General features: G+C 39.4%; 1 protein-coding gene across 4 annotated transcripts in view; it reads right to left on the bottom strand.

Annotated features, from left to right (window-relative positions):
* The window catches only part of LOC132400715 (peroxidasin homolog), a 243,350-nt gene that overhangs the window by 52,190 nt on the left and 176,630 nt on the right, over nucleotides 1-14,530 (bottom strand). For 3 of the 4 annotated variants that reach the window (XM_059981996.1, XM_059981994.1, XM_059981995.1), the window contains 6 exons: nucleotides 13,057-13,128; nucleotides 11,386-11,555; nucleotides 9,165-9,282; nucleotides 7,374-7,543; nucleotides 6,095-6,367; nucleotides 5,025-5,141 (listed from right to left, as the gene is read on the bottom strand). In XM_059981996.1, coding sequence (XP_059837979.1) covers nucleotides 5,025-5,141; nucleotides 6,095-6,367; nucleotides 7,374-7,543; nucleotides 9,165-9,282; nucleotides 11,386-11,555; nucleotides 13,057-13,128 — 920 coding nt within the window. Of the gene's footprint in view, nucleotides 1-5,024; nucleotides 5,142-6,094; nucleotides 6,368-7,373; nucleotides 7,544-7,817; nucleotides 7,909-9,164; nucleotides 9,283-11,385; nucleotides 11,556-13,056; nucleotides 13,129-14,530 lie in introns of those variants that run through there. The other variant, XM_059981997.1, reaches the window with a different exon arrangement.

The raw sequence follows: 14,530 nt of genomic DNA, 5'->3' as shown, positions 1-14,530 counted from the left end.
CCACAGCATTCTGAATGGGGAGGGTGAACAGCTGGAAGTCTAGCTACACATTGGTACCGATGACTCAGATAGAAAATGGATGAAGTCCTGAAGAGTTAAACAGAAGGCTGAAAAGCAGGATCTCCAGGGTAGTAATGACTGAATTGTAGCTTGTATCATGTGCCAGTAAGAGAAAGAATAGGATGATTTGGCAGATGAAGGTGCGGCTGAAGAACTGGTGCAGAAGGCAGGGTTTCAGACTTCTGGATCATTGGGATCTCTTCTGGGAAAGGTATGACCTGCACAAAAAGGACAGGTTAGACCTGAACCTAAAGGGGACCAATATTCTTGTGGGCAGGTTTCCTGGACCTGTTGGGGAGGGTTTAAACAAATTTGGCAGGGGGATGGGAACTGAAATGATAGGGGCTGAGATAGGGCAGATGGTATACAATGAGATACAGCAGAGAGTGAGACTGAGGAAGGAACGGCAGATGAAGGGGCAAAATTGCAGTCAATGGGACGAGCTGCAGTGTAAAAGGGGGATAAAATTGAAAAGGGTGAAGAATATAGGGCTGAATGTGTTATATCTGAATGTACGCAGTATACTGAATAAGGTAGAGGATCTTGTATCACAGGGAGAGATTGGCATTATGATGTGGTGGGCGTCATGAAATCATGGCGGAAAAAAGATCATGGATGGGAGATTAAATTCAAGGATACACATTGTATCAAAAAGATAGGCAGGTAGGTAGAACAGGTGGTATAACTCTGTTGGTAAAAAATGAAATCAATCAAAGATATGACAGAATTGGAAGATATGAATCCTTGTGGGTAAAGTTAAGAAACTGCATGGGGATACAGATACTAACGGAATATCTAAAGGCCTCTGAACAGTTGCCAGGCTGTGGGCTGCAAGTTACAATGGGACATAGAAAAGGAACGTGAAAAGGGCAAAGTTGCAATAGCTTTGGGGGATTTCAATATGCAGGTGGATTGGGAAAATCAGGGTGGTGCTGATTTTCAATCCTAAGAGGCAGAATTTGTATAATTCATAGAGCAGCCTGAGGTTGAGCCCTCTCGAACAACAATTCTGGATTGGGTATTATGTAACGACACAGATTTGAATGGAGAGCTTAAGACAAAGGAACCCTTCAGAGACAGTGATCATAATATGATAGAATCCCTCCTGAAATTTGAGAGGGAGAAGTTAAAGTCATATGTATCAGAATTACAGTGGAGTAAAATGAATTAGAGGAATGAGAGTGGAGCTGGCCAAAGTTGACTGGAAGGGGACACTAGCAGAGATGACTATAAAACAGCATTGCCTGGAGTTTCTGGGAGTAATCTGGAAGGCTCAGAAAAGATACATCCCAAATCTGAATTATTCAAAAGGGAGGATGAAGCAACTGGGCTGACAAGGGAAGTCAAAGGCAATATAAAACAAAAGTGGCAATTAGTGGCAAGGTTGATGACTGGAAAATTTTTTAAACCCAATAGAAGGCAAGTAAAAACACAGTAAAGAGAAAAAAGATAAAATATCAAGGTAAGTCACAAACACAAGGAAGTCTGGTGATGCTGGAGATCCAAAGCAACACACTGAAGAAACTCCGCAGATCAGGCAATTTAAAAAAAGTAAACAGTCGATGGTTCAGGCAGAGATCCTTCTTCAGGACATACTGTATCATGGTAAACTGGACAATAGTATAGAAGAGGATGCAAAAAGTTTGTTCAGATATACAAGGAGTAAAAGAAAGATGAGAGTGGATATCAGACTGCTGGAAATGATGCTAGAGAGGTACTAAAAGGGGACAAAAAATGGCTGATGAACTTAATAAGAATTATTAAGTCAGTCTTCACTGTGGAAGACACTAGCAGAGCACCATAAATGCGAGAGGGTCGGGGACTTAAGTGAGGAGTAAGTATTTGTACTACCAGAGGAGAAGGTGCTTCAGACCGCTTCTTTTCATGTTAAACGTCAATTATTTGGATGATGGAGTTGATGGCTTTGTGGCCAAGTCTCTAGACGATACAAAGATAAATGGAGGAGCAGGTAGTGCTGACCAAGCAGGGAGTCTGCAAAAAGGATCAGTTTGGTAGAATGGGCAGATGGAACATAATGCAAGGCCAAACACAAGAAAATCTGCAGGTGCTGGAAATCCAAAGCAACATACTCAAAATGCAGGAGGAACTCAGCAGGCCAGGCAGCAAGAAGTCCTGATGAAGAGCCTTGGCCAGAAGTGTCACCTGTTTACTCTTTTCCATAGATGCTGCCTGGCCTGCTGAGTTCCTCCAGCATTTTGTGTGTGTTGCTGTAATGTAAGGAAATGCGTGGTCATGCACTTAGGTAGAACAAATAAAGGTACTGAGTATCTTCTAAATGGGGAGAAAATTCAAAAACTGGAGATGCAAAAGGACTTTGGAGACCTCATGCAGGGTTTCTTAAAGGTTAACTTCGAAGTTGAGTCAACAATAAGGAAGGCAAATGTAATGTTAACTTTCATTTCGAGAGAACTAGAATACAATAGCAAGGAAGTAATGCTGATGCTTTATAAGGCATTGGTCAGACTGCAATTGGAGTTTTGTGAGCAGTTTTGGCCCCCTTATCTATGAAAACATGCTAGCATTGGAGAGGGTCCAGAGGAGGATCACAAGAAGGATCCCAGGAACAAAGGGGTTAACATATGGGGAGTGTTTGATGGCCCAGGGCCTGTTGTGGCTGGAGTTTTGACTAAGTGGGGAGGATCTCATTGAAATCTATCAAATATTGAAAGGCCGAGATCGAGTGGATATACTGAGGATATTTCCTTTACCTAGATCATTCAATATTCAACAGGTTTTAATGAGATCCCCCTCATTCTTCTAAACTCCAGCAAGTACATCTTGTTATCTTGTGAAGCAGCCTCATGTGCAGCACCTTGTCAAAGGCCTTCCAAAAATCCAAATAAACGTCTCCTGATTCTCCTTTGTGTAGACAGCCTGTTAATTCCTCCAAGAAATCCAACAGATGTGTCAGGCTAGATTTCCCCTGAAGGAAACAATGTTGATCTAGGCCTATTTTAGCACGCATAAGTACACAAAAACCTCATCCTTATTAATAGACTCTAACAACTTGCCAACCACTTACATTAGGCTAAGTGAGTTATAATTTCCTGTGTTTCGCTTCCCTGCATTCTTAAAGAGTGGAGTGAAATTTGCAATTTTCCATTCCCCCGGACCCATTTCAAGAATCGAATTATTATTGAAAGATCATTACTAATAACTCCACAATCTCCTCAGCTCCTGGGATGTAGTCCATTTGGTTAAGATCACTTGCCTACCTCTTGAATTTTCAGCTGACCAAGAACCTTCTCATTAGTAATAGTGACAACACTAACTTCTGTCCCTGACACTCAAATTTCTGGCATGCTGCTGATGCCTTCTCTACAATCTCCATCAGCACAGGTTCACCACAAGGCTGTGTGCTTAGCCCCCAGCTCTAACTGTTTTACACTCATGACTGTGTGGCTAAGCACAGCTCCACTGCCATGTTTAGGATTGCTTCCATCACTATCGTAGTCCAAATCGAAGGTGATGATGAATCAGCATACAGGAGGGAGACTGAAAATGTGGCTGAGTGCTGCCACAACAAGAACCTCTTAAATATTATCAACAAGACCAAGGAGCTTTTTGATTACTTCAGGATGAAACCAGAGGTTCATGAGCCAGTCCTTATCAGAGGTTCAGAGGAGCACAGGGTCAGCAACTTTAAATTTCTTAGTGTTATCATTTCAGAGGACCTGTCCTGGGCCCAGCATGCAAGTGCACTTACAAAGAAAGCACAACGCCTTTAATTCCTTAGGAGTTTGCAAATATTCACAGCATGACGTCTAAAATTTCGAAAAGCTATAGATGTGTGGTGGAGAGCATACTGACTGGCTACATCAAAACCTGGTATGGAAATACCAATGCCCTTGAATGGAAAATCTTTCAAAAATAGTTTATACAGCCCAGTCCATCTCGGGTAAAGCCCTTCTAACCACTGAGTACATCTACATGAAACGTTGTTGCTGGAAAGCATCATCTATAATCAGGCCATACTCTCTTCTTGCTGCTGCTGCTATCAGAGAGGTGGTACAGGAGCCTCAGGACTCACAGCAGCTGGTTCAGGAAGTTATTACCCTTCAACATCAGGCTCTTAAACCAAAGGTGATAACTGAAATGTTTTGATAACCTATGGACACATTTTCCAGGAGTCCTCATTTCATGTTCCCATAAACAAATAAGCAATAAATATCATTTCTTTCTTTTTCTATTTGCCCAATTTGTTGTCTTGGCACACTGGCTTGGTCTTTTATTCTCTCTATTACGGTTATTATTCTATTATGGATTTCTTCAGTATGCCCGCAAGAAAATTAATCTCAGGGTTGTACATGGTGACATATACGTACTTAGATAATAAATTTACTTTGAACTTTGGTAAAGACTGAGGCATTGTATTTATTCGGTCTATCCAACATTTCTGCACCCTATTACTACCCACAGTTCTGAGTTACTGATTTTTTTTATATATCAGAAAATTTAAAGTAATTATATCCAAGGCCAATCACGTCTGTAATCAAGCAGAATAAAACTGTTGTGGAGAGTGAAAGACAATAAATTAGTTCTTTCCATTGTCTGGAAAATATGTGCATACCAGAATTATTTTTAGGTCAACCCTTCCAACTGAATGAAACTCACAATAGAAAAAGCATACAACTTTAATGTACAGAACATAATGAAAAATATCTAAACAAAAAAAACCAGCAAAAGTTATCACTTCTCAAAACACTAACACAATATAGAAGTTAGAATAATAAATCTTAAAGTTAGCAAAACAATAGTATCAGTTTTACTGTTAATGAAGCTAAGCACATTTTGGCTGCTATGGGTAGAAGTTTTATTCCATAGAGGAAATAGCAGTCAGGCACCAAGCAGCTAACATTGATGGCAAATACTAGTTTGTTTTCTTTTTATTTGGGCACCAAATTGTTTAGCCTGAAATTAAAAAATGTTATATGCAAACATACCTCCTTTAGTCCATGTTATGGTTGGTGTAGGATTGCCCTCTGCCTCACAGTGGAGCTCTACACTTCGTCCCTCCACAACTGTCTGATCATCAGGCAAGACTGTAAACTGAGGTGGAGCTACAGACAAGATGGAGGGGTTGAGGAAGAAGGAAAGAATTATCTCTCAAGTTTATTAATCACGCGCTATGTTGAAGTGGAACAGAGCAATAATTTAATGCTAATAAAGCAAACAAATGCCTTAATATCAAAAATAAGTTTGTTAGTCCATACTTTTGTGTTATTACTGGCTGGCACAATGGCGCAATTTGTTGAACCTAAATAGGACCATGGTACTTTACATATGGAGTTTTCATGTTCTGCCTGTGACCATGTTGATCCCTTCTGATTCCGTGTCGATTCCTGCCATATCCCAAAAACATGTAGTTTGGTAGATCTCTTTGTTTTTAGACGAATGGCAGAATCTTGGGGTGGGGTAGAGGGTAGACAGGAACGAGGAAGAAAATTAAATAGGTTAGGGTAGGATTAGCCCTTGTTGGTCATTATGGGCCAGCTGAGCCAAATAACATATTTGTATGCTAAAAAACAGAAAGAGGTATTGTGATACTGGAGGAGTGCAAGAAGTGATGTATTAAAAGTGACAGGATAACTTCAGCAGGGTACATTCAAGGACCAAGCATTAATTTTGCAGAAGAGCTGATAAAAAGGACTAACGAAAGGGTCTGACAGATGTAGACAACATGCTTCCACTTGCAATAAAGTCCAAAATAATTAAGCATAAAAGGTACATCCAAAGGATGGAGTGTGGACGTATGACTGGTAATTCAGACAAAGTAGCACGTATGCATATATGGGAAAGCATGGTGAAAAGATGGTGGAAAGGTGGTTAACTCTTCAAGCATTGACCTTTAAGATTCAAGACCAGTTTCAAACATGTAAATAATTTGCTAATTATGTAAATCTAATTAGAAAGCAAATCTCTTGTAATAAATCAATTAGATCCCTGGTTCATTATGTTCCACTCCCCACAAGCACATACTTTATGAGTGGTTGTATGGTGCTGCATTAAATACCTTTAATAATTATGAATGCATTTGCTTGAATGGAGTCTTGATTATTGTTTGCAAGACAGGTATACTGGCCAGCATCTCTTTGCTCCACGTTCTGTATATAGAGTCCGCCTGAGGAAGTTATAGTATATCGAGGGTCATTGGGTAAGGGAGACCCATCACTTCTTATCCAGGTGATCCGTGGCTGAGGGTTTCCAGTTGCACTGCATTCCAATGTGACACTCTCACCGACCAAGACCTCAGTGTTTTGTGGCTGAATTACAAAAGCAGGCCGAGCTATTTAAGAAACACAAGTCAAATTTATGTAGAACAAAAAAAATATTCATTCACTTCATAAATAAGAGCTATTCACAGCATTCAGCACTAAACTTCTATTCCACTCTTCCTCTTTAGCATTGGAGAAAGAAGAGATATTTTTAAAGTAGCAAAGACATAAGATTTGCATTGTAGAACATGAAAAGCTGACAGACAGCAGTGTAGCTCGGGAATCTTACAACCATCTGATTACTAGCCGTCAATAGTAACCAAATGTGTGCTGCACAACTGTCCTTATACCCAACTGCAATTTTAAATTTATAATAAGCATACATAAATAACAAACTCTGTTGATATCTCTGCGACTTACACCTGGCCTCCGATCTATCACTCATCTTTTCTGTGCATCAACATCTCCGATCCCCCAAACTCGACCACAATTTGTGCAGCATTATACATATTTTGAGTATTGATAAAAGTCATCAACACGAAGCCTCAAATCTGTTGCTAGCTCCATGAATGCTGACGTCACTTACCACATTTTCTGCTGTTTTTCAGCATCTGCAAAATTTTGCTTGCATAACAGTATTGAAACAACATAACATGCATTGGTTTAAACACCACTTAAACACAGTGGTGAAATTTTTTTCCAGAGCAGGTCATCTTATTCTTTGATTATTATGAGCGCTGTGATGTTATAGGTCGTGCACCAATCTTGCTGGTCCAATGAACGAGATTTGATAATTACCTCAGGTGCCATTTCTTGGAATTTGCAGATTTTTCCTACAACTGCATATTATTCCTTCCATATCCTGAAGACTTGCTATTATGAGGCTAATTAGTCAGTTTAGGAGGCTGCTGGGAAAATCTGGGGAGCAGGGTGGCTGAGTGTTAATAGGCAAGTGTTATAACAGGTTACAAGGAAATAAGTGAGGGAAATGATACTGATAGGAATGCATTTTCTTTCTTTTCATCCTCTCCCAATCCTTTCCCATCAATAAGATCTGATGTTCTCAAGGATGTTTACCTGGTATCTCAAAGTACCGAAGAATGACTTCAGGGGTTTTCACTTCCCCTGCTACATTTTTGGCCATGCACTGGTAAACACCTTGGTCATCTTCTTGAGTATTCTGAATCATTAAAGTGCCATCATCCAATAGGTTTAAGCGTGGATTATACTTCATATCTAATGCATTACTGTAAAGGAACAAGAGCACCCGTAATGTAGGTTTGGCAAATTTAGGCATTAAAATAATGTGAATTTAATTAATTCCATTGATTATGAAAAAAAAATCAAGTCCAAATACTGATTTGAAATCTGATTTGTAATTATATTTGTACCAAGCATATTGGTCAATGTAAAAGCTATTTCAAGTTATCAGCAATAAGCAAGCTTTTGAACGTCAAGCAATAATGCTTCATTAATTATCAATGTTTATTCATTTCTTAAATTTTTTAAGTGACACTTCACCTGGAATTTGACTGGTTGCAGAAACATGGCACCATTTTGAATCAGCTAATAACACCAAGCTCAGATCACCATGCTGATAACTTTTCAGGAATGCAAAAGCAGATTTTGTAGACTAAAACAGAGAAACTGGATTGAAATATATGTGGGAAATGTAATTTTTAAAAAATTCAATTTAAGTCTGAATATGAACATGCAGATCAAGAAAATTCATTATAAATTTCTGCCATGTTACAAAGTATTAGATACAAAGCAACTCATATCTGTTAGCTTCATCTTTGCCACAAAAATCTGTTTCACAGCAGTCCAAAATGACCACCAGCTCAATTTACAAGTGATTGTAAGTCAACCTGTGCTAAAATTGTGCATTTCTGATATTTTAGAATAGTCTAATGATGCCCCACAGTACAATTTTTTAAAGTTACAGTTACTGTTGTACAGATAAAGCTAGAATTCAATTTATATATGAATACCCCGGTTTTTGTTGACTGGGTTGGCCAATATATTTTGCTAAATGAATAACACGATATCCACATGTGCAAGCAGATGTTGCCTTAATATCTAAAGCAACATGGAATTTCCTGTGTTAGGCTGAGCTGTTGGTTTAAGTTAGATTCCTTTGTCTGCAGTGGAATGAGAAGCCAACTTGCTGCCTTAGGCAAGAATGCCAGCAAATGAATAAATCTGTTGTTATTGATACAAGCACACAGAAGACTTCTTATCCTGAAGAACAGCATGATACATTAGTGATTACATTAATTACTGCAGAAAGTACAGCTTCTCTGCAAAGAGCTAAATCTTATTTGGCACGGGAGAATGACAGCACTCCAAAATTTGTCAAAGGATTACATTTTAACGAGTAATTTCCAGTTTCCAATTGCTTAATCATGTGCCGGAATACCAAATCAAAGATTCCATTTCCTGCACATGAACAGGATCTCAAATCACTACTCCAATAAAACAAAAAGACAGTATTAATACTGACCAACTACCTCCACATCTCCATGGCCAGAAATTATTTTACCTATCACTTACCACACAGGAAGTGATGATTACACTTAATTTTTCAAAAATATCTTATAGGAATGAACAGAATAATTTTCCCTTTTGTTAGTTTTATTCATGTTGCAGAAGTATTCACAGAAAGGAGGTTAACTAATAGTGACCTGCTGGACTCTCAAAGGAGGAACAACTTGTTTGGACAACTCGAGGGCAGGTGAACTTCTGGGACGTCCATTAAAATGCACACGAACAAGTGAACTGCTCCACAGATAAAACTTGAGATTTTAACTTTTGAAATAACACTTTAAACAAAAGAAGCTAAAAGGTGGGCAGTAGGTATCAACTTACTTGTTACGAAGCCAAATTATTTCAGGCTTCGGATTTCCCTCAGCTCGGCAGGTAAAGTACACAGTGTTCCCAGATGTTACATCCGCATCCTGTGGCTGGGTTGTTATTCGTGGCTTCTCTATGTAGATGGAGAAATAATTTTTAAGTAGTTTTCAACTTTACCAGGGGAAAAAGTATGAAAACACTTAAAACATATTGTGGATTGTCATCTTAAGTGCCAGAATACTGAAGTGCACTGAAGCAGCTCAAATAACTCAAGCCAATAACAAAACCAAGGTTTAAAGGGTAGAACCTGGACATCTGGTAGAATTAGAATAACTATTTTATATTTAAAACAGTGTGTTGGACACTAAAATCAAGCAGATTAAGGTTCCAATGCTGTATAATGAATACCATATCAAGATGGTCACACCAAAAAACTTGATCTTTGTGTAGTTAGGATTTAAGATTTAAGCAGATGGTGGAGCTTGAGCTGTGCAAAGCTCAGATCCAGACAGGTAGTGCTGTGATGCACCTAACTTGCGGAGTGTGGGTCAGGATACCTTGTTAGTAACTCTTTTTGATCAACCTTTGGCACTTCAGTTAGATTAATTATATATCTGAATGCGAATTATTCCCAGCAATGGCCACGTCACATTTTTCATACATTTTTGAAATCAGAACATTTTAAGTACTCAAACTCAACTTAAGCCATGCTGAGTTTGGATTGAGCATTAATTTTGTGCAAGCAAACTTCTAATCAGAGGTTGATACTTCACCATGACCCTAATTTAGAAGAAATCCCAGCAGCAATTTACATTTAGAGTGTACTGCGTCTCTTGTACAGCAAAAACACAAGTGACCTTTAGAGAACTTGGACACACTTTCAATGGTACAGACAAGCAACTCACATGCAACAAGTTCAGAAGCATCTGCCACTCCTGAAGCATACACTGGTACCTTATTTAGTATTCAGATCAATGTTCATGGAATCACCCCTAAAAGGGATCATAAAGTACTGCACACTCATTGGCCGACTGGAATAATATACTACACTCTCATTGGCTAATTAAACATGTACCATTTGTTTTGTACTTTATATACAAGATATTCTTTTCACTAGGCTAATGGCTTTATAATGGATAAGTATACACAGGGAAACACATCAGCATGTATTCACTGCCTGAAATCAAGATGAATCTCGAGTACCATGCTCGATTAACTTGCATGCCAACACTTCTACCTCCAACCTTGATGCCTTCGCGTGAAACCTTAAATTCCCTTGCATCCCTGTTACTTTCCAAAAATTCCAACATGTCTGAATTATGGTGCACAATTCTTAAGCTTATTCGGCCTCATGCAACTATCATCCACATTTTCATTAACCGATGCTGGGCCATAATGAATTGTCGCCTTGCATGCCTCACTTCAGTTCAGCCGTCTCTGGAACTGATGACCAGCCCCAGTTGTTGCCATTGTGCCCAAACTAAATACAGTCAACCCTTTGTCCTTTGTTAATTGATTCCCACTCCCTGCTTGCTGGAGCTTATCTAAACTCTTGTTTACGAAGAATTACAAATCCATCCTCTCACACCTTTCCAACCATCACAAACCCAATAAGCAAATGACCACTTTCTTGGTTGTAAACTTTGTGATGTTAACCTTCTATGACTCTAACCTTTCACCTATTGACAAAGCGTCCATTCACTTAAAGCTATCTGAATGGATTTCCAGCATCTGCAGATTTTCCCTTAGTTGTGATTGAATAATATATTATAATGTTTTACATTAAAGATGACATAGAAAAGGAGCTGAGTAATTTTTTTTACTCAAAAGGTAGGCAGAACTTAGTGGATCAGGCAGCATCTACGGAAAGAAATAAACAGTTGAAGTTTAAGACTGATGCCCTTCATCAGGACTCAGCTCAAAACATCGACTGTTTATTCCTCACCTGTTCAGTTCCGCCTATTTTGTGTGCGTTGCTCAGGATTTCCAGCATCTGCAGCATCCTGGGTTTATGAGTAATTCTGCAGAATTGTTTCAACCATTATAAAATAAATATCAATATGAAGTTACAGCAATACGTAACTGACTTTTCATCAGATTAGTAGAGCCTCTCTGCAACAATATTGTAAGATAAACATACAATAAGCATTAAACATGGTAAATTGATCTAGTGGCCAGTAATTTAATACCTGGACAGCAATATTATCTACCTTGGCTTGATCAAATGGAAACTCACCACAGTTAAATTCTTCTGGTGTAACTGTGGCAACAGATCTGCCCTGCAGTCTTTTGGGATACTCGCAAGTAGCTGCTGCTTGTGTGTTACCCAGCTTAGCATACTCCTGTAGCATCTCAGCCAACCACATCAGATCACAGTTACAATTGAGGTTATTTGAGTCCAATCTCCTGTTAAAAAGAAATAACTTGAAGTGAAGATTTAGGATTGTGCGAACTCTAACGTCTTTAATGTCTCTAATTTCTTTTAAGTCTGCTTAGTCAAAAAGTCTACTTCAGAAAATAAAAAAGAAAAATTCCCATTATAAACCGGCACTCGCACAAAATTAAAGCATCCACATTTCACTTTATCAGGGGATTTGAGTGATGTCTTCAATGCGAAAATAATTAATTTTTTTAAACCATTTTACTCTTTGAAGAAAAAAGCAAACTGCATTAAAATTATTCGATAAGCACCCCACTTTTCAGCTTTAACTCTAACTGAAAACCAACTGCATTTCTTGATAGCTGCCATGCATGGGTTTCCTCTTTTCAAGTGTATTGAATCACCTGGATGCAGCAAATTATTGGAACAAGGAAGATTGCACGCCGGTAAAAAGAACTTGCCCATTTTTCTTTGCATTTAATATTTAACATGGAATTACAATATTCACTACTAAATTTTCCTCTTTGCTGTGCACCTAATACTAATCTGGCACCAGTTTAGTCAAAGGCAAATCTATTCCAAATTCCTTTGGATTTTGCAATATACTGTACTTGAAGCGTAATATTGTGCATTCAGATATAGTTAGTTATCACATGTACATCAAAACATGCACAGAAATGCGTCATTTGCATTAAAAGCACGAGGATGTGTGTGTGTGTGTGGGTGGGGGGGTGGGCGGGTGGCTTGCAAGCATCACTACACAGTACAGCATTAACGTAGCATGGCCACAATGTTCACCACAACAATTCCACAACAAAACAAATCAACAACAGAAAAATAACTCCCTTTTCTCCCTGTCACCCACCCACTTTCACACACAGGCCATTCCTGGCCTCCAGTGGACTCACAGACATTGGACTTCCCACTTACGGCCATGTCAACCAAGGAGTTTAGAATATCAGGCCTCGACTTCCAGATCTGTCAACTTTGGTCTTTTATCTCCAGTGTCAACCCAAGGATGATCATGGGACCTCGAACTCTAGGCTTCAAGCTCTGAACTCACCCAGGACTCACTGACCCTGGGCAGGGGGTGGGGGTGGCGGTCACCTGCCCGCATGAATCTCCGTTCACAAGACTCACTGACCCGGGGAGTCACAAGCCCTTGTCCACAGGGGCTGCCAACCTCGGTCATGGACCATAGTGATCACTTGTCTTTGTCCACACACACACAAACTGACATCTGTTCACAGGGATCACTGGCCTTCGACTACAGAACACTCTGACCACTAGCTCCCTGACCTCCAACTCCCCTCATCACTGGCACTAAACCCCCACCTGACCTCCAACACCCCACACTGTCTCCAAAAAGCATCCCTACTGCAACGTACAAATCCCTTTGCTGCCCTTTCAAGAGAAAAACAGAACTGGTAATTCATTTCTGTTTTGTTATTAGCATTGATTACGAGCTCAAAATGGTTAGGTATTTCTCCCTTCCCCATCTCCCCATAAAGGCAGCTTCCTACTTACAATCTCTTCATGGACACCAGCTGACTGAATGTCCCCGGCAATATCTGTGACAGTTTATTGTTGTGCAAAAAACTGTAAAAGAGAAAAAACACTCAAAATGTAACTTGAGCAATTATCAAAACAAATATTTACTTAAAGGCTTAAGAGAATGCAGCCATTAATCAAGACCCGGAGTTATAGGGAGTGGCTGGGCAGGTGAGGACTTTATTCCATGGAACATGTGAGTCTGAGGTGTGAACTAAGAAGTGCATAAAGTCATGATAGACACAGATATGGTGAATGCACGTAGTTTTATCCCCATGAACAAGAGAGCACACTTAGGACAAGTTTAAGGTGGGACGGAAAAGATTTACAAGGGACCAAGCAGCAACTTTTTCATGTAGAGGGTGATGGCATACGGAATGAGCTGCCAGATAAATTACTGAGGCATATAAAATAAAAACATTTGAAAGACATTTTGTCAGGAATATGTATAGGAAAGGTTTAAGGAGATATATGCTAAACATGAGCAAATGGGACCAGCTTACACGGGCACCTCAGTTGGCATGGATGTTTGAAGCGACTGCTTCCATGTTGTATGACTCTACAAATCCCTGTCTACCAATCAGGTTATAGTTTCATATTTATCACACTTATTATTGCTGAATTTTTAAAAAACAAGACATTTCAAAAAAATTCCAATTAAATTAAAGTCAATAACATTAGATGCAAATCAACATCAAATTCTTTTCTGGCCAACCGTAATAACTTGACGTTAAAGAAAATGCATCCTCAGCAAAATAAATTCAAAAACAAATACACTGCAAACAATAGTCACGTCTGACAGAGGTCTTCACACACACAGTCAATGCCCACCTCTGGCTGCATTCTCAACTATGAAAGTTTATTTAGTTCATCAGTACAATAAAAATTACATCATCCATCGCTTGTCAAATATCATATTTCTTTTCTAGGTGGCATTTTGGCATCAAGGAAGACTTGCTTCAAGTCTGGTTGTTTGGTGACTGGTCAGCAAACTGTCACAGATGTGACTCGTAGTACTTGACAAGATTGGCAAACATGTAGTGGCACTCCATCTACTGTTGATGCTGGAGTCCTTAATGTCGTGCCAAATGTTCCATCTCCCATTGGGCTACCATGACTAATATGTTCACCCCGCCCCCCCCACCCCCCCACCGGTACTTTAAGAATATCTTTGAATTGCTTTCCTACATTAACTTAGCAATTTCTTCCTCTGACAGGAATTGTGTGCCTATTTAGGGAAGCTGTTGTTCTGCAGCTGTGTCCATGCTCAGTTTTTAATTGAATCAGGCTTTTAACCTCAAAAAGTACACCATTCTCTTTGCTTCTTTGCTTCGTAGATCTGAAACACCTTATGGAGACCTCTCCAGTGCCTTGAGGTGTCTGGTATAAATTCAAATAGTAGTAGCGGTGGGGGGCGGGGGGGGGGGTGCGGATGGAAGAGAGGGATGAC

This window comes from Hypanus sabinus, chromosome 10, assembly GCF_030144855.1.
Source record: "Hypanus sabinus isolate sHypSab1 chromosome 10, sHypSab1.hap1, whole genome shotgun sequence".
Taxonomy (NCBI): domain Eukaryota; kingdom Metazoa; phylum Chordata; class Chondrichthyes; order Myliobatiformes; family Dasyatidae; genus Hypanus; species Hypanus sabinus.
Note: the sequence above shows the minus strand (reverse complement) of the source record. Positions and strands in the feature narration are given on the sequence as shown.